A 24,919-nucleotide genomic window follows, 5' to 3' on the forward strand; every position below is an offset into this window, starting at 1 on the left:
TAGTTTGACCGTGCTCAAGTTATGTTTCAACCGAGCTTGTGGTATGTTTTGACCGTGCTCGAGGTATGTTTCAACCGAGCTTGTGGTATGTTTCGATCGTGCTTGAGATATAATTTGGCCGTGATCGAGGTATGTCTTGATCGTGCTCGAAGTATAATTCGACCGGGCTCAAGGTATGTTTCGACTGTGCTCGAGGTGTGGTTCAACCGTGCTTGAGGTATGTTTCAACCGAGCTTGTGGTATGTTTTGACCGTGCACGAGGTATGTTTCAACCAAGCTTGAGGTATGTTTTGACCGTGCTCGAAGTATGTTTCAACCGAGCTTGAGGTATGTTTCAACCGAGCTTGAGGTATGTTTTGACCGTGCTCGAGGTATGTCTCGATCGCGCTCGACGTATATTTCGGTCGTGCTCGTGGTTTGTTTCAACCGTGCGCGAGGTACCCTCACTGACAAACTTGAGATTGAAAAATCTCAAGAAATTTTAAAAAAAGAAATTCATTTGATTTCTATACAGATAATACACTTCATCGAAATCGATTTAGACATCTAACTCGATTTAGAATGGAATGAATGGATTTTTACGATAGAACTGCATAAAAATTGGATTCAGATCGGTTTAAATACCTTTTCGCAAAGTAGTGAAAATCATCAAACTATCAACAAAGCTGATTTTTATTAAGTATTTTTTTGTTTCGATTCTTGAGCAAAGTTTCTACTCAAGAAAACTCCACTAGAACTACAGAGAGCAAGAGTCATTCGAGGAGAGTTTTGTACCGCAAACTATTGCGCTTAAGGGATTCCCTTTTACATTGTGCAACACTAAGGGTTCCAGGGGCTCTGAGAAGTAATGTTTTTGTAAAGTTTTTTCAAAGGTCGTTTTCAGTATCAATTTTCTGAGCGCAAATACATTATCTGTATAAAATTGATTGCAAACCAATTCTGTAACGAACTTTCTTTGTCGGTCTAGCAATGACAAGTGCTCGAATTAGAATGCCGAAACATGAAATGAGCACCTCGCAGCATGTAAGAGCAGAAATTTATCAAAGAAACAAACTTAAAATCATCATTTTGAGCTCAACTTCTATAATCTATCCATTAGCTTTTTCTTAGTTACGGAGTCTAATTTGAAAATTGTTTCTCTGTCATTTTAAAGATCAAGCTTCCGTCCTAATGTTTCTTTCGTAGTTTTCAATCACATTCAAAATATCTGGCCTCCAGAACGTTATGTTCACAAACACCTCTGGGCCCTTGCACCCTCGATGCTCGCCAGTCCTGTCCAGATCATCGTAGGGTATGGACTTAACCATCCCATACAGACACTTGGGCACTTTGTACATTACTCCGTCTGTAACTTCACAGTCGAATTGGTAGACAGGAGAACCCGCGTCTTGTAAACACGTGTGTGTATCTAGGCAACATTCGATCAAAAAATTCATTATCAGTTTTGACAGGAATCTTCAACGAAGTGTGAATAAGAGAAATTAAAGTAGAAGCCGCCTTCCAGAAACGAATCATCCTTATGATGATATTTCCACAGATTTGCAGCTAAAGACTTATTCAAATGGTTCAGAATTTTCAGGGAGAGCGCGTACGCAGTCCCCACACTAATAAATTGTGCGTCCGAGTTTCTCACTTGGAGAAATCGCAGGGGTCAACCTCCGCGCAGTGCAATGCAGAGGCCTCGCCCTGGACCACCTCTCTGCTTGATCAGAGGACGGTCGGCGCCAGGTAAGTATGCTGTCTCTCGGCTCCAGTTTTTCCTATAAGAAACTGCAAAACTTTCTAATGTCAGCGTCAATGAACCAATAGGCTGAAAACTTGCGATCAATATTTTTAATGATTAGTCGGGCATGCATAAACTGAACAACAGAAAAATATAATATTTTTGTGATATTTTTCTGCAGTAGATCTCCTTTGATTCTTATATCAGCCTACATAAAAGCTCAAGAATCTTTCAAAGAATTATATTATGACCATATTTGGTCATATTACCAAATATGGCAATGCTTAAAGCACTGCAATGTGTTAGATCTTTATTTCATTTTGAGAGCCAATGAGCGCTCGGGATCATTGTTGTGAGTCATCAGTAGTATACCAATGTTGTTAATTGTAAACAATTAAGGTCACCTTTCTCTCAACTTGACTTTTGACATTACAGCCAAGCTGACTCACACGTTTCTCTCAACTTTTCAAAAACAGCATGACTTACAAGGAAATGACAAACTTTCAGGTAAAATAATGTTTCAATTTATACGAAAACTCGGGATTAATATCAACTTTTCTGAATAACCCCCTTATTAACAGTTCCCCTTTTCTAACGTTCGCCTTTTAGTATTCCCCGTACCATGTAATATAATATCCCTATTTATGATATTATATTTACCTTAGTTTTATCCCTGATTTACTATTGTATTATTTTTCATGTACTTACTCAACTGATGCCCAACTGCATGGAACTCCTTTGACTCAACCCTTAAAACTACCCTTATTAACAATTGGTGTACTACTCTCCTCAGGTAATTTACCCAATTATTATATTGGCGCCCCGAAAAAGTTTTGATTAGCTCGTTACACTGTGTTTTTTATTCCCCCACAACCAAAAATTTATGGTTAGTTACTGATCGCAGTTTATTTGATTTACATTTTAAAAAAAAAAAAAAAGATCAATTATTGCTCTTGATTTCTAACCCATGTAAACTTTAAACGTTTCAATTGTTCATAGCTTCATTTACTTTGAATAATGTATTAAGTTATTTTCATCAATTTTCCCCTTTCAATTCGTTTTTTGTTGCTTTGCTATTCCGAGTCTTTTGTGACTCATTTATGAAAAAACTTCAGTTTTCCCGACTCATTTTTCATTCCGTTCAGAGTCTTTATTGCCTTTTGCGTTCCTTTCCGAGTCTTTTCTGACTCAATGTTTCATTCCTTTCCGAGTCTTTCTCGACCCATTTGTTGTTCGTTTCCGAGTCTTTCCCTACTCATTCATTCATTCCTTCCGAGTCTTATCTGACGCCTTGTATATTCCTTCCGAGCCTTTCTTGGCCCTTTGCTTCCTTCATTGCTTCCTTCCTTCAAGTGTTTTCTGACACTTTTGCTTTCTTATTGCCCGACTCCTTGGTTACCTGATTCGAGTTCTTTTTGGACTCTCAATTTTCGTCATTGTTCTTCGACATGACATTTGTTTGAGCTTTATCTGAGCTCACTTATTCCGCTTGCTTCGAGCCTCACTGGGTTCGTGGCTACATTCGAGCTTCGTCTTAGCTCACCTTATTTTCTGCTTTGAGCCTCTCGGTTCTTGGCTACTTCCTGTCGAGCTTTACCTGAGCTCATTTCCTCTGCTGCTTCGAGCCTCACTGGGTTCGTGGCTACATTCGAGCTTCGTCTTAGCTCACCTTATTTTCTCCTTTGAGCCTCTCGGTTCTTGGCTGCTTCCTGTCGAGCTTTACCTGAGCTCATTTCCTCTGCTGCTTCGAGCCTCACTGGGTTCGTGGCTACATTCGAGCTTCGTCTTAGCTCACCTTATTTTCTGCTTTGAGCCTCTCGGTTCTTGGCTGCTTCCTGTCGAGCTTTACCTGAGCTCATTTCCTCTGCTGCTTCGAGCCTCACTGGGTTCGTGGCTACATTCCAGCTTCGTCTTAGCTCACCTTATTTTCTGCTTTGAGCCTCTCGGTTCTTGGCTGCTTCCTGTCGAGCTTTACCTGAGCTCATTTCCTCTGCTGCTTCGAGCCTCACTGGGTTCGTGGCTACATTCGAGCTTCGTCTTAGCTCACCTTATTTTCTGCTCTGAGCCTCTCGGTTCTTGGCTGCTTCCTGTCGAGTTTTACCTGAGCTCATTCCTCTGCTGCTTCGAGCCTCACTGGGTTCGTGGCTACATTCGAGCTTCGTCTTAGCTCACCTTATTTTCTGCTTTGAGCCTCTCGGTTCTTGGCTGCTTCCTGTCGAGCTTTACCTGAGCTCATTTCCTCTGCTGCTTCGAGCCTCACTGGGTTCGTGGCTACATTCGAGCTTCGTTTAGCTCATCAACTGCTTCGAACAACTCTAGTTCGTCTCATTCGCTACGCTACAGCGATAAAGGCAAGTTGTCCTCTGGGAGGTCAACTGGTATAAGTGCAAATTTTATTGCACAGGGATAAATCTACGGTATTAGGACAGGTAGGTAAACAGGTACATCAACTTTAGTTGTCCTCTGGGAGGTCAGCAATCACAATTCGGTCGTCTGCTAAATAGCGACAGGTAGGTAGGTAAATACGTCATCCTCAGTTGTCCTCTGGGAGGTCAACACTCATTGGTGCTAATCTTTGCACCCGGTTTTTTTTGCCGTTTATACTGGTAATTGGTAGGTAGGTAGGGTCGGTAGGCTGGTAGGACCAGGTAGGTTCTTGGACTAGCTTTAAAATCGCAGTTAATTGTTAATACCGAGGACACTTTGAACGACCGCTCAATTTTCCCTCGGAGGTAGGTACAAGTGGTAAGGTACAGTGGTAATTGGTTAAACTTTATCCATTATTTCGCTCCTTCTTACGAGCATCGGTGGTATTCGGTATAAGTTGGTAGGTTGGTAATGGTAAATTCATATACTGGTATAAGTTGGTAGGTATTGGTTTACGTCTCCTGGTTCAAGGTATGGCCCCATCTGGTAGAAATAAAACGACGCAAAACAATGACAGCGATCCTTCGGAACAAAATGGTACCCAAACGCAAGATACCAATCAAAACGTTCAAGAGACTGGCGTTCGAAAACTGGTTTCGCTTCGACGTCATCACGAAATGGAGATCAATACTTTGATCGACATGCTCGAAAACAACATCTACGAGGAAGAAGATGATCTTGAACTCATCAATGAAACGTTCACTGAATTGTCTCAATTCCAACAAAAACTTGATACCCTGAACGATCAAATGTTACAGGCTGGTTCTGAACACGATTTTGAAGAACATTCTCACTGGACAGTACAGTTGAAACAGAAAATCCGAGTATTTTCAATGAAAGTGAAAAAATATTTGAAAAAACAAGTATCAAATCCTGCTACTTCTACAATTCCAAATAACTGCGCTCAAGAAAATGCTACTTCAATTTTCCCACAGGAAACCGCAACCTCCATGCCGACTGCAAACATAATGGATATACCAAACAACAACCTTATAACCATGAGCAACAATACTCAAGGCAATGCAAGAACAGCTGCCTCTGACGACAACCTTTCGGCGCCATTTCAAGGCGACCAATCATTTTCAAATCCATTTGCTAGTGATGTTCCTAACCACAACTCACAACAAGCTAGTGCTGCAAACCCTCCTAACAACAACAATCGAGCTTTGGCAACTAATTCAAGCGACACTTCTACTACATTCAGTCGATCAGTGCCAAAACTGAAGCCTACAATTTTCAATGGCAATCCCAACTATTGGTTGCACTGGTATGGTGTATTCGTATCATCGATTCATAATTCTAATATGTCTCCAACTGAAAAGATGATCCATCTTCAATCATTGGTAACTGGCCCAGCTAAACTAATGATAGCTGGTTATGGTGCAAACGGCGACACATACGAACTAGCACTACAACGTCTTCGTGAAAATTTTGGCAATACCAATAGAATTGTCAACTCTTTTTTGCAACGTCTTGCAAATTTCAAACCTCCAAATCTGGCTCAACCAGAATCATACATGCAGTTTTCAGCTTTTCTCCTAACTTTAGTGGACACTTTTGAGCAACTTGGTTTTGTTCACGATATTTGTTCTACAACAAACTTGAACACTGCTCTGGCAAAGCTTCCCGACCCTGTGAGATTAGAATGGAATCGCTTCGTCATCGACAAAGACTACGATCAACCCTCCTTGAGACATCTAGCACAATGGTTTCAACGGTACGCACAGGCGTGTCGCGACATGCCTCCGACAGGTTTCCGAAACCAAAACAATAACAATTTTAACAATTCTTCTGGAAACGCTAAACACCCTAGTGGTTCCCGTTTCAATGGTTTTACTACAAATGGTGTAGGAAATCAAAATCAGCGCTTTAACCATCAGGGAGATCAACAAAACTCTCGTGCTCAGAATAATGTAAACTCGAATGCTTGTCCTAGTGGAGACACCTGTGGACCTCTCTACAAATGCGAGCACTTCAAAGCTTTAGACCCTAAGCAACGAAAAGAGCATGCCCGAAAAATGCACTTATGCTTTAACTGTCTAGGGAATCATAGGTTTACTGACTGCAATTCGAAATCGCTCTGTCGAACCGATAATTGTGGTAAAAAACACCACACTCTACTCCACGATCCTTCTGATACTTATGGAAAAAACCCTAGTAAAGCTGCAGTGAATCGCGCAATAGCTTGTCAGAGATCAGGTCAATCAGCTTTTGTACCAATCGAATTATCAAATGGTGATAAAACACTTTGTACCTACGCTTTCTTAGATAGTGGTAGCTGCGTAACTCTACTACTGGACTCAGTGGCAACTCAACTAGGCTTGGACGTCAATAAGAAGCTCTCACTTCCCATATCTGGATATCATGAGACCAAGTCAGTTCAAGTTACATCTGTGGATGTACAAATTAGACCATACAAAAGCACATCGACTCCAATGACGCTCGATGACGTACTCACGGTAGATGAAAATAATTTGGCCCCAGTTGATATTTTTCAACTAAACGCAATGTGCAACAATTTTCTACTTTTAAAGCATGTTAAATACCCGGACTTAAACGACAATAGCATATCGCTAGTCATCGGAAACAACAATCCAGAATATCATGAGATCAAAAATACCGTTTATGGCCCCAAGAATGTTCCCTGGGCTATCGAAACCCTTTTGGGATGGACATGCACAGGTCGGAACAAAACGCAATATAATTCCGTTCCATCTGTTCCGGTGAACTTCACACAAGTTCATTCACACAATAACTTAGATGAAAAATTATACCAGAAAGTTCTCAACTGGATGAAAATAGAAAACACAGGCATCGCTTCTTCAAAACGCTCGCACTCCAAATCGGATAAAAGAGCAATCGATATTCTCGAAAACTCTTGTACTTAAGTAGATGGTCACTATCAAATTGACCTTCTTTGGAAAGAGGATACTGATCTTCCAAATAACCGTTGGCTAGCTGAAAAGCAACTCAACAGCCTCGAATTTCGCCTTAAAAGTAAACCTGATTTAAGGGAAAAATACCGCGCAACAGTCATCACTGACTTAGAAAAAGGCTTTGTCACCAAAATAGATGCAAAACATGACACTGCAATCAAATCTTGGTATTTGCCGCATCATCCAGTGACAAATGTCAACAAACCAGACAAAGTTAGACGAGTCTCAAATGCTTCCAGCATTTTTCAGGGTAAATCCCTCAACTCGAGTTTGCTCAAAGGGCCCGATCTTTTGTGCAACTTAACAGGTCTCATAATTCGCTTTCGACAAAATAAAATAGCAATATCTGCTGATATAGATGCTATGTTTATGCAAGTGCTAGTCAGCCCAAAGGATAGACCTTTTCTAAGATACCTTTGGAAAGAAAATGGTAAATTAGAAACTCACGAATATACACGACACATTTTCGGTGCCACAGACTCACCATGCGTGGCTTGCTACGCAGTACGACGATGTGCATCAGACAGTAAAAACGACTTTCCTCTGGCTTCTGAAATCATTCAACGGAATATCTACATGGATGATTTGTATGTCACTTCGTCAACGGTAGAAGAAGCCCTCCAACAAATGACACAACTACGAGGATCTTTATCTGGAGGTGGGTTCAACTTGAATAAGTGGAACTCAAACAGTAAACCATTCCTGGATTCAATTGATCCAAATATTTTAGTCAGCCCTAATGATCCAACGCCTAAACATCAACGAGTTCTCGGTGTTCACTGGAATACCAACACTGACTGCTACTTCATCGATAACAAAAAGTTTGTAAAAATTCTACGTATTGGCATTGCTACGCAACGGAAACTCCTGAAGTATACCGCTTCTTTATTTGACCCACTCGGAATAGTGGCTCCATTGACAATTCGGATTCGAAAAGTTCTCCAATCTGTTTGGTCACAAGGTGTTAAGTGGGATACTCCATTAGACACGGATAAACTTCCCGATTTCAAACTTTGGGTAGACGAAATGGAAAATTTCGAAACTGTTTCATTCCAAAGGAACTTCTTTGATAAAGAAAACCCTGCTTCAATCCAGCTTCACACGTTTTGTGATGCATCAGAATTCGCTCTCGCTGCTGTTTGCTACCTAAGAATAGTCTACAGCGACGGCTCCACATCTTTGAAGTTTATAATAGGAAAGACAAGAGTCGCTCCTATGAAACGTGTTACAATTCCCAATCTCGAGTTGCAAGCTGCAGTATATGCTGCCCAACTATCGCTCTTTGTTTCAGAGGAAATTGACCTCAAAGTTGAAAAAACTTATTTCTGGTCTGACAGTACTACTGTTTTGTATTGGCTGCGAACACCTGAAATACGACACAAAATTTTCGTCGCTAATCGGCTTCAGAAAATTTTAGACGTTTCTAAACCTGAACAGTGGTTTCACGTTCCAACTCTGCTAAATCCTGCTGACGACGGTACCAGAGGATACATTGCTTTAGAAATGACCTCAAGCTGTCGGTGGCTACTAGGACCGGAATTTCTGTTGAACGATTCTTCTCAATGGCCTTCACAGGAAAACATTCGGCTTGAGAACATTCCTGTATTCGTTACTTCATTAGAGGCTAAATTTGAGCCTATATTTGACATCAAACGCTTCAGCAACTGGAAAAGACTAATACGGACAGTTGCATACTGCTTCTTATTCGCAGAAAATCTCAAACGGAAGATCAACAAACAGTCGAAGGTCGATCTTCAACTCTTGCATCTAACGAAATCGCACTTTCTCATAATTAAAACTGCCCAAAGGACAGATTTTGTCTCTGAAATTTCAGACATCAAAAAAGAAAAACCAATTGAAGGCAAAAGTAGACTTCGAACATTAGCACCGTTTGTGGACAACTTCGGTATCCTGCGTTCTCGTGGACGTCTCACGCGTGCCCCTATCATGCTATCAGCTAGATATCCAATCATTCTCGCTGGTGAAAACCCCAATGTTCGCCTGCTGTTAGCTAACATCCATGTTCTACATTCCCACTGCGGAAAGGAACAAGCAATGGCCATAGCACAGGAAAACTACTGGATTCTTCGCTGCCGCGTCATGCTGAAAAGTATCATACACAGTTGTATACCCTGCAGAAGAATGCAACAACAAGTCGACTACCCTCAGATGTCAGATCTTCCAATTGATCGACTGCCATCAAAAAATCATTTTCCTTTTGCAACGACTGGATTGGACTACGTTGGACCTTTTCCCATCATCCTTCAAGGAAAACAATACCAAGCGTATATTTTACTGTTCACATGCTTACTGATCAGAGCTGTGCATCTTGAAATCTCATTAGGACTATCGACAGACAGCACTCTTCTTTGTATCAGACGCTTTTTTGCCCGGCGAGGAAAACCATCGAAAATGGTTTCTGATTGTGGGACAAGTTTTGTGGGCTCCAATTCTGAGCTGAAGAAATGTCTAGACAACTTGGAAAAGAACAAAGAATTTGTGGAAAGCATCAATCAGCTGGACGTATCACTCGAATGGAAATTCAACCCTCCTGCGGCCCCTCATTTTGGTGGTTCTTGGGAACGACTAGTTCAGATATTTAAACTTTCCCTGTACAAAGTCATCGGATCAAGAACACTCTCCTATGAAACACTGGCTACTTTCACGACCGAAATTGAATCAACCATGAATTCACGACCTTTAAACAATGTGTCTGACGACATCAAAGATGATCTGCCTCTCACTCCCAACCATTTCCTTCTTGGTCGTGGAACTCCAAATTTACCGCCTGGTATCTTCAAGGACAAGGATTTATCTCTGTCAAAATCATGGAAAGCATCCCAACTACTCGCAGATCACTTCTGGAATCGCTTTCTTCGAGAGTACTTACCAGGTCAGCAGAAACGATCAAAGTGGACTTCTGCGACTTCCAATTTGCAACCCGACGACATGGTCTGGATGTTGGAGGATTTTACACCTCGTGGACTGTGGCCTCTTGCTAAAGTGGTGGAAACCTTTCCTGGACAAGATGGAATAGTCCGCTCAGTGAAGCTGAAAACGCCAACTGGATTCAAAGTTCGACCTGTGGTCAAATTGAGCCGCGTTTTCCCAGTTTCGCAGTAACCAAGCTCCAAATAGCTAACCAACCAAATAATCACGCAACTCAGCCTTCAACATATCAACTCGACAAAGATGAACAAATCTACGACTCGTCAATTCAACTAAGACAATCAGCTCAACGATAGACAAACCAAGATGAAGATGAAAAAGAACAATTTCTGGTTCCCTTATCTACTGGTTCCCTTATCTTTGTATTTTACCGTATCCTTACTATTTTATTCAATACTTTATTTGCAAGCTCTGCAAATGTGGGCGGGTGTTAATTGTAAACAATTAAGGTCACCTTTCTCTCAACTTGACTTTTGACATTACAGCCAAGCTGACTCACACGTTTCTCTCAACTTTTCAAAAACAGCATGACTTACAAGGAAATGACAAACTTTCAGGTAAAATAATGTTTCAATTTATACGAAAACTCGGGATTAATATCAACTTTTCTGAATAACCCCCTTATTAACAGTTCCCCTTTTCTAACGTTCGCCTTTTAGTATTCCCCGTACCATGTAATATAATATCCCTATTTATGATATTATATTTACCTTAGTTTTATCCCTGATTTACTATTGTATTATTTTTCATGTACTTACTCAACTGATGCCCAACTGCATGGAACTCCTTTGACTCAACCCTTAAAACTACCCTTATTAACAATTGGTGTACTACTCTCCTCAGGTAATTTACCCAATTATTATAAATGTTATTAGCATCGCAAATTGCAAAAGAATCATCCGAATTGAATGCTGGGTGGAAGATTTTATCGTGGTCTATCTGAGAGGGAGGATTCCTCCCGCCCACACTAGTAAAATCACAGCGTTCGTTGAGTTAAATCACTAGTAAAATCAAATGCAAATTGTTAATGGAGCTTCTGTGTTTAGAAATCGCGATTTTTTGGTGGAATAAATTTTAAGCCATCAAATTTGAGCATTATGATCCAATTTTCAAAATAATTAAGATATAATTTATAGGCCTTATAACAAAAGAAATCTCTATCACTACCCCCCCCCCCCCTGTGAAATCTATTAAAAAATAACATCATCCCTATAAAGAACTAATTCAACGGTTGAGCATATATATTTTTGCACCTAGTATAACGAATCTCCCCCTTTTGCAAAAGGGGGATGGTTAAAGAGATCCCAGAAGAGACCCTCCTTACTGACCTGGGTGTAGCTTTTCCGTGCATATATCTTTAGCATTGCAAAAAAGAGGTGGATCATCTAGGAATGGAATGAAGGCACTCTTCAAGTAACTGACTGTGAAGTAAGCCTCAAGCAGAGATCGCGGATAAAAAGGATGAGTCTTGGAGAACTGGCCCAAACCACTGGTTCCAATTAGGTCCCCTTGCAGAGCTGGCTCCTTGCAGATGGGCAGAATTTTTTCATCAGGGTCTGAATAGATGAAGACATTTTGTCGAAAAAGTTTATTTTTCCGGTTCTTAAAAATTTTCAAGTTCGTCTTATTATTCCAGTTTCTCAGACTTCTTTCAGCAAAGCATTGAATATAAAGTATACAAGAATGCTCGTATCAGGGCGAAGCCCTGCATGTTCCGACTGCCCATTAAGTTTTATGGAGCAGTAACATCATTAAAAAAATAAAAGTAATAAAACAAAATGAATTTTTTTTTCTCGAAAATTCGAAATTTTTTAAATAAAAATCATCCCCCCACACGATATATAAAGTACTAAAGGATAGATTTCGCTTCTTGTAACAAATCAATTATGGCAAATAAGCTTCATTAAACCAATTTTGAACAATTTCTAAGACGGATTAACTCTCCGCTTACGCGTTAATAGCGCGAAATATATCGCGCGTTAACTGTCCCAAATTGGCCAAAATGGCAACCTTTAAACCCCCATAATTTTACGAAAAATGATCACAGGTGAAATATCTTTTCAAATTTGAGCTCAGGACAACAATACCTTTCGAATGATGTAAAAAATTCCGTCAGAAATGGCTAATTAAAAAGTCGAAATTTGTCTGAAGAAAAAAAACCCAACCCGAGCACAAAAATTCCGTTACTTTCGTATCGAAAGTCGGAACAATAACTCCCTTCCGCATCATTTTAAGAAGTTTTTTTAAAATCAAATTGAGGGCAGTATTATTGTTCCGGCTTTGAAAAAAACTACGGATTGTTTGTGTTCACATTGTGTTTATTTTCTCCAATCAAAATCCGACTTTTCAACTTTGCATTTCTGGCAAAATTTTGTAAATGCTACTTGAATTATTTTGATACTTTGGCCTCAAAACTAAAAAGATATTCAACCCATTTTTTGTGAAGTGATGTTTCGTGCTGTTAACGCGAAAGCGGAGATTTGAGCCGTCTTAGAAATTGTTCATAATTGAAATGAGGCATGCATTTTGAGCTATTTAACACTTTGAAATTTGTAAAAAAATATCACTTTCGACTTTACACGTGGAATTTGTTATTTTTCTTTCCTTTTGAAACTGTTCGCAAAACAGCAATTTTTTTCTATATATCGAAGATGCCTAATTATTATTCATTAGTTCAGATCCTCTCTATAAATTTGAAGCAATCAGAAAACTTTTGTTCCAATTTTCGATACGAAAGTAACGGAATATTTGTGCTCGGGTGGGTTTTTTTTTCTTCAGACAATTTTCGACTTTTTAACTAGCCGTTTTTGACGGAATTTTTTTATATTATTCAAAAGCTATTGTTGTCCTGAGCTTGAATTGGAAAAGATATTTTACCTGTGATCATTTTTTGTAAAGTTATTGGCCTTTAAAGATTGCCATATTGGCCAACTTGGGACAATTAACGCTCGATAATTTTCGCGCTACTAACGCGTAAGCGAGATTTAATCAGTCTTAAAAATCGTTTCAAATTGGTTCAAGGAAGTTAATATGCCATAATTGATTTGTTAATAGGCGCAAAATTTATCACTTTGTACTTATTAGGACGTGTGGGGGGATGTTTTTACATAAAATCTCAAATTTTTTCAAGAAATTTTTAAATTTTTTTTTATTACATTGAAATTTTTCGTCTTATTAATGATCCATAGACCTTAAAAGGCAGTCGGAACTCTCAGGGCTTCGCCCTGATACGAGCAGTTTTGTTTGTTTTTGGTTTTCTTATTTTTTTGTCGGTACTTTCTGTGCTACTTGCTCATAGCCAAAACACTTGGCGAAAACGTTAATTATATAATTGCGACCCGAATTTTTATGCCTAAAATGATGTTTTATTGGGTGTCTAGGAAGGGGACTATAGAAGGTTAGATTTGCCATGGTACTGATATCTTATCAACATTCACCCCCCTAAAGAGAACAAATCATAGTCCTTCAAACTCATTCAGTTTGGAACAAGGTCGAGGGGGTTGTTTCTACAAGGTAGGGACCAACTGATTGAACACTTTCAGCCAATCTTAACCGTTATAAAGTTGAGAAAAATTGAACTATAACGAAAAAGAAACAAGTTAGTCCTCTAAATAAAATGGTGTCCCAAAATTGCAGAAGGAAACTACAGCATTCAACACAACCCATTTGAATGTTCAAAATAAGCTAAAACAAAACAAAACGGTTCAATTCACTCAAACTAAAACATCATTTTTTCCGGTATGATAATGTTTCAGCACTGATGAACGCCCCCTGCTAGATAGAAGACGCATTACAAACCATTTCTCAAGGATATGAAGAAAAGTGGGTAAAATGATATAATGAATCGGCACGCTAGATTTAAAATATCATTTTACAAAATTTTCTTTGTATCCTCGAGAAAAAATGTTTCTAATGCGTCTTCTATCTAGCAGGGGGCGTTCAAGAGTCTGAAATATTACCATACCGATAAAACTCATATTTTGGTTTGAGTGAAATGAACCGTTGTGTAATATTTTAGCATACTTTGAACTTTCATATGGGTTGTGTTGATTGCTGTAGTAGTTTCCTCCAGCAATTTTTGGGACACCATAGTAGAGAACTTATTTGTTTGTTTCCGTTGACCCCAGAAGCAATTACAGAAGTTTTTTAGTCTTCGGAAGTCCTTGTTATAGAAAGCTCTGCACTCTTGCACTGAACCATCCATCTAGCAATATTTGAAACTTCATATACAGTGCTGATTAAAATTATCCGGACAAAACGAACAAAACTTGAATTTTCAAACGCGTTTTTCTCAAATTGGGTTAAGATTAGACAAAAAGTGAACAAAACAAAAGTTGCTTAGAATTTCAGCAGAATTATTATGATGTAATTTTTTCTCCGAAATTCTCAACCAAAATTTTACCCCAAAAATGGGTCATTTTGGCTTCTTTTTTCAATTAATCAAGAATTACGCTGAAACTATTTTGTTAATTGATGAGAATATTATATCATTAGAAGCCTCTTACGCAGTCCAACAAAGTTTAAGAAGGGATAAATCTCCAAAAACCAGTATAAGAGAAAAAATTTTCACTTGATAATAAATAAATGTGATTTTTACTATATAAAACCCAGAATCTTTGCTTAAAAACAAATTTTACACTATTTGCTCAATTTTTTGGAGATTTATTCCCTCTTAAACTTTGTTGGGCTGCGTAAGAGGCTTCTAATGATATAATATTCTTATCAATTAATAAAATAGTTTCAGCGTAATTCTTGATTAATTGAAAAAAGCCAAAATGACCCATTTTTGGGGTAAAATTTTGGTTGAGAATTTCGGAGAAAAAATTACATCTTAATAATTCGGCTAAAATTCTAAGCAACTTTTGTTCTGTTGTTTTTTGTCTAATTTTAACCCAATTTGAGAAAAACGCGTTTGAAAATTCAAGTTTTGTTCGTTTTGTCCGGATAATTTAAATCAGCACTGTATATTCATTCAATTTATTGTGTAATAGGTAAATTTTGATTTTAACGACCCGGAACTTTTGGCTCATTCAACGACTTCCGCGATTTCATTCAGCATTTAGAATTATCAGTTGAAATGTATTCAAAACTAATTATTCAACTTTCCGTTCCTCCATCAAAAATATTTCTAGACTTTTATAAAAAAAAAATTGAATCGTTACCATAGTTATCGCTGTTTCTGGCCCAGATCAAACCTAGATAAAAATCAAAACAAGACTGCTCGTATCAGGGCGAAACCCTGAATGTTCCGACTGCCTTTTAAGGTTCTATGGAGCAGTAATAACATCAAAAAATTAAATGTAATAGTATAAAATGAAAATTGTTTTTTTTTTCTATTACTTGAATGAAAATCATCCCCCCACGCGCCATATAAAGTACAAAAGGATAGATTTCGCTCCTGGTAACAAATCAATTATGGTAAATAAGCTTCTTTCAACCAATTTGGAACGATTTCTAACACGGATTAAGTCTCAGCTTACGCGTTAATAGCGCGAAATATATCGCGCGTTAATTGTCCCAAATAAGCAAAAATGGTATTCTTTAAACCCCTTAACTTTACGAAAAATAATCACAGGTGAAATATCTTTTCAAATTTGAGCTCAGGACAACAATAGCTTTCGAATGATATAAAAAAATTTGTCAAAAATGGCTAGTTAAAAAGTCGAAATTTGTCTGAAGAAAAAAAAAACCAGCCCGAGCACAAATATTCCGTTACTTTCGTATCGAAAGTCGGAACAATTACTGCTGAAATATCTCTGAATCAGCACTGATAAATCAGCTCTGATTTAGCGCTAAGCCATCTCTGAAACAGCGATGAACTTTGGAGTAAGCGCTTAACTATCAGCGCAGATTTTTGGAATAGCCATCATCACACTGAATCAGTTTGAAAAATCATCGCTTTTTCAGACTCTATTTAGTGACCACTTGTCCATGGTCACTACATTTTGCAGCTCTGATTCATTGTATAATGCTGAATCAAGGATGACTATCCCTGCGCGGTCGTCAACCCGGATTACTTTGAATTTAAGTTTTGCATTTTTCTCCTATTCTTTCGCTCTTCTTAGCCAAAAGATGTAAGAAGATGGGAGCTTACGAATGGATTTCAAGAAAGTTTGAGTATTTCCAATAAAGCCTGGCTGAACGGAGATTATCCGAAAATTTGTTGAGTTTGTATGATAACAACTTCGCTTATCGCCACGAATACTCGCGAAAACTGGAATAAAAAAGTTATCGATTCCAGCTAAACTTTTGCGTTTTGACTCGAAATTTAAAGAGAAAAATCTTGAAACTACCTTTAATTCTTTTCATAATGGTGCATATAGCAGCATAGAATCATCGTTAGCATCAACAAATTTAAACGTTGAATTTAAATATTTCAGCAGAAATGAACTATTGAAAAATTGTGTGAACTATCTTACCGACAATGGGATACATTGTTCTCATAAGTGCAATCCAACTGTCAGTCGTCCGGCTTTGATCTCTAAATCAAACGCGAGTTTTTAATCAGCCCTGCCTGCGGGTTTATCAGTCAACAGTTTTTGATCTACCGACTTCGAAACTGTTCTAAAATGGCACTTTTATAATAAAAACTCTTCAAATTTATCCTAGATTTGAGCGTTTGTTAAAGTTGTCAAGAATATTTTCTCAATTGTTTAGAAAACACCCGAAAACGCCATTTATTGGCTTCTTTGAACGGTTTTGAATAAAGTTTGTCTTTCCGTGCCCCCTGAATCCTCCCCTGGGAAAGATTGTGTTGAGTTTTTCTAAACAATAAAATAATTGATAATGAAATAGCTAACTTTTGAAAATCAGTTACAGTAGACTAACATCTGAAATACCTTTGCGATATGTAGAGAGTTTTGATACCGAATGCGTGAACTCTGTGGGTAAGACTGGAGAAGTCGCCAACCTCTACGAAGAAGTCGACTTCTGAAGCGCAAAACATTTGACGTCATTATTGGCATGTCTAAAAGACTTCGATGATGCTGATATGGGGGTGGGGGGGGGGGGGGTGGGTGGCGTGGGAGGTAGAAACTGGTTTTTTGTCAACTCACTGATCCGAACTTAAGTTTTAAAGTTTTTAACAAATTTTAAGTAAAGCGATTAAGTTACGTTTTTTATGTGTAAGTTTGTCATTCAGGCTAAGAAAACGTCGTTTTAATAAAAATAAAACTGAATTTGAAGCTTCATTTAGCGCTTCCTTAAAGAAAAAATTTTGGAAATTTTTTAAAATACTTCTTCGAATTTCGGCTGTTATTTTTTTATTGAAAACAAATATTGTCAAGTATGCCTAAATGAATAATTTTTTTACGCGTTTGGGTACTTATCTGCAATTTAGTGCCATGAAATACAAAAAAAAAATGAAATTCAATTTGGATTTGAAATCTATTTCAAATATCTTTTTCAGTTTGAGAAATTTCAATAAGAAAATTTAGTGTGCTTACTACGTAGCTCCCAAAACTGCATTTTTCGTACGGCTATTCAAAAACAACTGAATGATGCGCTGGTGGTCTTTTTTGAGTTTTGTTAGTCTTCAGAAAGATATAATATGGTCATAAAACTGAACAAAAATTGTGAATGAGAATCCACCCGCCGCTCGCCTGAACAAACTCCAGCTCTTGTTCATTACAGCCTCATGTGCATAAGTATAATACAACCTCATGTTCTCAAAAAACTCTTGGGGTGATTTTGGGAAAAAGACAAAAACCTAGGACAGCTTTTGTTACTTCGGTTATTTTTCCACCTAATCTGTGATTTTTGCATGTAAATAAAAAAAACAATCACAAAATTTTCACTTAAAAATACATCTGTTAAAATGTTCTTTTTTAAAACTAATTTTATTAACAATTATAAAGAAATAAGAGTAATGAGTGATTTAATCTCAAAGTTGAAACGCTAAAAAGTGTGAGAGAGAGAGAGAGAGCATTCTCTCCGTCGCAGAGAATGAAGGTACCAAGGTCAAATGACAAATATCGGTCAAAGTAGTTAAAAGTAAAATTGATTATTGAACAGATCTTCACAACATTCCTTTAAGTAGGAAAAAAGTAAATTGAAAAAACAGCAACTAAAGAGGTGAATGCTGATTTTCTCCTGACCAAAGAGGGGAGTCAGAATTAAAAAACAAGTCAAGTAACAATAGAGTAAAGATTTTTTTTCATTTCAGCCCGATATCAAATTTTCAGCTCTGCATCGAATAAATATCGGTCTGTGTCTACCGTTACCTCGAACTCGTCTATTGTCATTCAAAGTGATTTTTCAGTTGCTGATAGTGATGGTACGTCGTCGGTATTCATTTCTGTTTTGCATGTCATTCCATGTATTTGTGTTGTTGTCAGCTGTTTCGTTGTTAGCTGCTTCGATTGTATATCTATAAAATCTATAAATAATTGTTGACTGGGAAAATTAGGCGGGCCATTGTAACGACTAGATTTGCGTAATAAGGTGTTATAACCATTGATAACTATTTTACTGTGGTATAGTTAATGCATCGCCCGTAGAGTCTTTGATTTCGTAGCTGAAAAATCAACTGAAGTCTCCGTTAAGGGTCTTGACGAGCGTTGATTCGATGGAATATGCCCGTCTTGACCTCCAGGGCCGGGCGCTGGTGTTCTACTGTCCTTGGATTTGCTGGCATAAGGCTGATTGGGCAGTATTCCAGAGGAGATATTTCCATGCCATTGAAGCCAGGTTCTTCTACATTTTCAATTTTTACTCCATTTAGCGTAAAATTGAAAAAAATATGTCTGAATTGGTTCTTCACTTCAAAATAATTGAAAAAATGCTTGCCAATGGTATTCCTATCAGGGAAGTATCCATTTCCAATCACTAATGTTGAATGAACCCGAGGGAATATACAAGGAGTCACCACAATCTAATTAACCTGTGGTAGGTTTGGTCTTCATACTGCAAGGAGGTTGTCTTCTAGATGGTTTGGGAGAAGAATTCTGCGAGGATATTGTTGTCTGAGATTGCCAGTTTTATTCTTTTCCGAATTTGGAACCAGGTCTCCAAGAATTCTTGGCTGTTTGTTTTGTAGTGTTCCGTTTGGTACCTACTGCAACATTATGGTTGGGAAACACTGAAAAATGAATGTTCCTTAAAAGGTTCTCTAAGTTGAGCTGACTCCGATTTTCGTGAGGTAATGTCAGATTTTGTGATGAATTTCCGCCAGGGAAATTAATCGTAAATTTAGTTGAACTTATGATTTTTCGCGTTCAATTTCCTGTAGAATGGATTCCAGATTTGTTTTTCATTTTTCGCAGAAAAATATCCTTGAATGGAACTTGGAGTAGAGATTTTTGACGTAGAAGCTTTCGAGGTTGAAGGTTTCCTTTTTCCACAAACATTGATTTGTCTTATCGATGGCTGAAACCTTGTAGCCTACTTCGATCCTAACATCAACATTCCGTTCCAGTCTCTGTTTGCTCAAAATCGTTTATTTTGCCAAATATTGCATTTGAAAATTTATTAGATGCGAGTGGAATCCAACTTATTTTGGATTTTCGTTGGTAATGAATTCCGAAAAGCAGGCATTCTGTTTCTGGTTGATATGACGATCATAAGTTCCAAATAAATTTTGAAAGAACCTCTTGTATTTTTTTTTTAGTTTTTGTAGTTGTCTTATAGCTCTTGTATTCTCAAAAGTTTGAAAATGTCGAGTTCGCCAAAAAAAATCCAAATTTAACTCTTCATTCGGTTCAAATTAGAATAGAAGTTTGCTTCTAGTGGACTTTGGGATAATATTTCATAACATTTTTTACCAGTTTTTTACATTCATAACAATTTAGACAAAGAAAAAAAATTGGCCATTGAAGTGTAATCAGCAGAATTATTGTGATAGATACTCATTCCCAACTGGCCCTGATGGAATTTGTGTAATACCCCCATAACGGCCTTTCTGAGGTTAAAAGTAATAACTAGTTTGCGATCAATATATAACATTCCTTTGGCGTATAATGAAACAAGGAACCGCAAAAAGATGAAATTAGCAATCAATTTCTACAGTTTGTCATTTACACTCTGTTTTGAGTTGTTTTACTATGGGACTCAAAAATTAATATTCTTTTGTTGGAAGCGCAGTAAGTTTTTCGTTAAACCGAGATTTCAAGTCCTAGGTCTTTCAAGTAACTTCATGTTTTCACCTCATTTTCAACTCTTGACTACTAGTTTTTAGCAAACAGCGACGTTGTTTACAAAATTCACAATCGAGTCTATTAGTGTTATTACGTAATCTTGCGTAATTTGATTTTTCCAATTTTGAACCAATCGCATTGCAGTTTGGTTTTTGACTATTCTTAGAAAAATTTGACATATTGATTTTGTCAACTGTCGCTAACACAAGCTCCTCATTAAAAAGACATGAGGATATCGTATTTCCAGATGGAATTCTTGATAAAAACTGTGAACCCTCTGTCTTTTTCTGCCGATTGTTCTACAGAAGGTTTTGTTGGTAAAAGTCGATCATTTTGTGTTGTTAATCTACTATGATAGGTTTTGTTTCCATGATTTGTTAAAAGAGCTGAAACTAGGTCTTTGTGATTGATAATATTCCTTATATTTGAACTGTAAGAGTAGCTTTTGCCCTGAGTTTTCCACTGAATTTCTATTTCATTCGTCGGATACTTTGTGTCGCGAAGAATTTAATTTCATGAGGCGATTGTTACAGTTTTCCAGTCAACCCTAAGGAGTTGTTCCAGATTTGCGCCCGATCTGTTATAAAATGCATCTGTCTTGGCTCATATTTTTAATTTAACGATGAAGTGTATCTTTTCTGTTAAACTATTAGCTTCTTGTTTATTTTCCAGTAGAAAAATGATTTCTTAATCAGTAAAGAGCTTCCCAAATTTGCTAAATTAGGTAAAAAAAATTGATGTACTTGTTTGAAGAAACAAAAACTCATCCCAAATAAAAAAATTTGAGATAGGAAAACCTTTAAAAGCTTTGCTTTCATCAACCAATGGCAAAATGCTTTATTCCGTTATTTCGAATCCCAGCAACTCTGGGTTCTGAGTTTTTAGATTGCTTCTTTGTGTTAAAAAAAACTTTCTTTGAATGCAATAAAAACGTCTTCAATATAGCAGTCCGTAAAAGTTTCCGTCCCAATAATTGAGTCGATGACTTTTTAAAGTGCATATGGCCTATCGCCAAATTCTTAAACTCCGGCTTAAAATTGATAGATCTTGCTGCCTACTAATCTAACATTGCATTGATTCCCGGTAATTTTTTCTAAATAAAAGTAATTATAAACGTTTATTAGGCCAGGGCCTGAAAAACAAACTTCTCCAACGGGAGGCAATGTTTTCAATCAACTCGTATGTGTTTGGTTTGTGATATGTTTTTTGTATCTGCTGATTGATTAATTTTTAGTCTGATGTCTGTTTGTTGCATTTATCCTAATTACAAGTGATGACGATCAGGCTGATGAAAATGCCCTTGACACAGTTTTCTTTTTTTTTGAGAAGACCTATTCATTTAAGTCAATTTAAATCTGTTCTTACTGGTTCTACCTTTTAGCTGTATTAATTTCAGTGGTTCATGAATATGAGCAGTTTGCAATTTTTTCAATTCGTTGAACTTTTGAATTCATTTTCTGTAAACAATTGAATTTCATTTTCTTCATCGCCCATTGAAACAGTTTCCATGTACTTACGGGGTCTTTTTGGTCTGTGAGGAAGGGAAAGGTTCCTGCGAGATATCTATTCCCACTTTAAACAGGTAATCGTTCCAAGAAGATTCCTTTCGGAAGTTATGAGGAAGTGGCATTCGTCATGAAACCATCCATTTGAGAAAATTGGGATTACTAGTTTTCCTATGATGTTAATTAATTGTCCATGGACCCTCAGTTTTTCTTTGGTTGATTCTTCCACCGTATAGATTTTCAGGTAGGGCTATCCTAGTTTCAAACTTTGAAGGACATTTTTTTGAGAAAAAAAAGCTGAGCTTGACGAACCTACTTGCATCTTCAAAAAAAAACTTTTTCTTTTTCGAGGCAATTTTGTAGTAATTTTAAGAATTATTTCCGTCGTTTTGTAATTTTGAAGATTGTAGTGATATTTGTTACAGAATAAGAATTATTGCTCTGTCCGAGTTCTGACCATGCACTGATCACATCAAAACATTCCCTCAGCAGGGTCTCTGCTTACATCCAGTGCTTCCGATGGTTCATTTTCTTCCCGTATTTACAGTTTGAGTATCCACGATACTTACATTATTACGACCAGCGTTACAAAGTCTGGTAGATTGACATCTGGGAAAACTGTTAAGGATTGCTCTGAAAATATATCGCAGTTTTTCACACAGCTGTTGTTGCGTTCTAAGTTATGCGTAGAATCTCTTTTGATAACAAATTGAATTAAGCTTTTTGTAGAGAAGATCCGTTGTATTTGAAATTGATTGCCATCCTCGAAAGGTTTGTAGTTTAGTTTTATCTATGAATGCGACGCTTAAAGCTACATTGGGTGTAGAGTTTTATTTCAAGTTTTCGCTGATTATCAACATTTTATGTTACTTATGAAAATGTCCCTGATCCATTCAACTTCTCCTGCGGAGATATCGCAATTTTTTCGCCATCTTGGCAAAAGCGCTCCAGAATTACTCTAAAGATTCTCAGTTGCGTTGTATTTAATTAAATAACTGGTGTATTGTAAAAGTGACATTAATTTTACCGACATAAACAGTTGCTTAATGATATCAAAATTTTTGAACGAAATTAGTACGATTTTGAATTCTATGAATTTTGTCCGAAAAAACGTTCATTTTTTTTCCTAGTGCAAGGATTAACATCAATCGCAATTTCTTGTGCGACTTATGTATTCGAATTTCATTTTAATGTTTTGACTCGGTTTGGTTGAATCTAGTTCTTCATATGTGAGTTTCTGCAATTCTTGCGTTTTTTTAGTTTAAGTTTCGCCCTCTATCGGATATTCAAAAAGAGGAAATTGAGGGTTTTGTATAACTATCTAATTTAATATATTCTCGATATTCATATTTTTGTTTGCAAACACTGATTCACAACACCACCGCGAATACCGAAACTAATACAACCTAATGAGAATACAACCTGCCATTCGAAATCAATGGCTAACCAACTTTTATGAAATTCCATAAACTTTTTTTTTTATAAAATGTCTATTTTCCTCAAAGTGGTGGGAAACTGGAGATAATTTGATTAAAAGAGCTATGTTTTTAGTGAGTTATCATTTAATTAGAAAAAATTGAATACCGTCATTAATTAAAATTTGTTATTATTCCTTCCGTTCAAGGATATTAAAAATTTGCATTTAATTGTATTTTAATTTTTTCTTATATTTCAAAAACACCAGTAGTCATCAGAAAACGTCAAATGGGTTATCACAGTAAAAAACTGATCAACGACTGCCTATACTTGTGTGTGAAGTTTTGAACATTGTGACTGCCCTTTGTGGTCAATTAAACAGTTTTTTTTTGTAAACAAAACATTCGAAAATGAAAGAACGCATGTTTCAAAAACTTTTTCATTCATCCCCAACTTTCAACTAAACTACTGCTCTTATCAGATAGAGGTCCCATTTGTTCTAGCGGCCTTTTAAGGTCTACTGAGTAGTGCTCGATTTAAGAAAAATTGAATATTTTTTCCAAAAAAAAATAAAATTATTTTCACTCGGCACGTTTTTTTTCTAAATCCCTCCGCACACTTTTTCAACTACTTAATATTTCATTTTATATATAGTAAAGTACTTAATAGACCGAAAAGCATGTATCAATTCAATTACGAATCATTTTCTAGACGGATTAAACCTCCGCTACGCGTTAATAGCATGAAACATATAGCGCATGAACTGTACCAAGTTGGCTAAATTGGCTAAATTCGCAGTCTCTGAGCTCCAGAATGGTTCACGGGCAAATATATTTTTTAAATTTGAGCAAAGACACAAAATTTTTTCGGATGGTTTAAAAACTTTGCGTCAAAATTTCGCTAGTTAAAATGCCCAATTTTTCCGAAAATGTTCAGAAAAAAACAACCCGAGCACAATTACTCCGCCACTTTCATCAAATGTCGGAGTAAAAAAGATGTTTTTAACGTCTCGTACCCTTTCTTTACCAAATGACTTGCTTCTTTTCAGTTTGGAACGCAAAAATCCTCCGCTTACGCGTGATAAAAGAGCGAAATAAATAGCTCATAAATTATGCCAAATTAGATAAATTGGCAATTTTTAAACACTCGTTACTTCAAAAAATAATATGACAGCTGAAGTTTTTTGAATTTCAGCTCGAGTCAACATGATTTTTTAGATCATATAATGCTTTTTAGATGGTATGAAAACATTTACCAAAAAAGTCGAAAACTGACTGAGTAAAAAACCTCAAAAGCATAAATATTCCATTTTTTTTGAAAGGCGGAACAATAAATGCAAGTTTTCCAAAGTTTTGTTTATGTGCCGAGAGCAAAATTGTTTCAGAGCCGAGAAAAAACGGTTTGAAAATATTGCATTGTGTATCTATTTTGATGGAAATTTTCTAAACTGTCGTGTGCATTTATGATTGTTATGTTTTATATACACCGATAGAATTTTACGTATAAGGCCATAAAGCCAAATTTACAAAATTAGCTCCCTCTTCATCCCCCCTAGCCCCCCCCCCCTCCCCATCCACTAAAACTTAGTCCATCACGATGTAGAAAAAACATAGGCAAATTTTTCAGCTATTAGTGAGCTCACCTGTTGCGTTTTTCATACACAATGCAGAACTGACAACCCAATGTTTATGAATCACAGTCGCCCCACAATAAGTCTGAGAGTGTAAAGGTCTCACGCGCGCAAAAAACTTCCGGTTGAACGTCGGAAATCCATTTATGATATTGGATGAAAGATGTGTTTTTTGACGATTTTCTGCTCGTAATTTCAAA

General features: G+C 37.1%; 1 protein-coding gene and 1 non-coding gene across 2 annotated transcripts; both read right to left on the bottom strand.

Annotated features, from left to right (window-relative positions):
- Positions 1-937: 937 nt before the first annotated feature.
- LOC134842741 (uncharacterized) lies at positions 938-24,919 on the bottom strand. The gene is made up of 5 exons (XM_063859219.1): positions 24,732-24,919; positions 16,875-16,965; positions 16,455-16,516; positions 11,364-11,591; positions 938-1,408 (listed from the first exon to the last, which is right to left on the bottom strand). The coding sequence occupies exons 1-5, from the start codon at positions 24,745-24,747 to the stop codon at positions 1,155-1,157; spliced, it is 651 nt and encodes a 216-aa protein (XP_063715289.1). The 5' UTR covers positions 24,748-24,919; the 3' UTR covers positions 938-1,154.
- LOC134843022 (U1 spliceosomal RNA) lies at positions 1,576-1,736 on the bottom strand. The gene has a single exon (XR_010162596.1). It is a non-coding gene; the product is annotated as a U1 spliceosomal RNA (small nuclear RNA).

The sequence above is a fragment of the Symsagittifera roscoffensis genome, chromosome 3, assembly GCF_963678635.1.
Source record: "Symsagittifera roscoffensis chromosome 3, txSymRosc1.1, whole genome shotgun sequence".
Taxonomy (NCBI): domain Eukaryota; kingdom Metazoa; phylum Xenacoelomorpha; order Acoela; family Convolutidae; genus Symsagittifera; species Symsagittifera roscoffensis.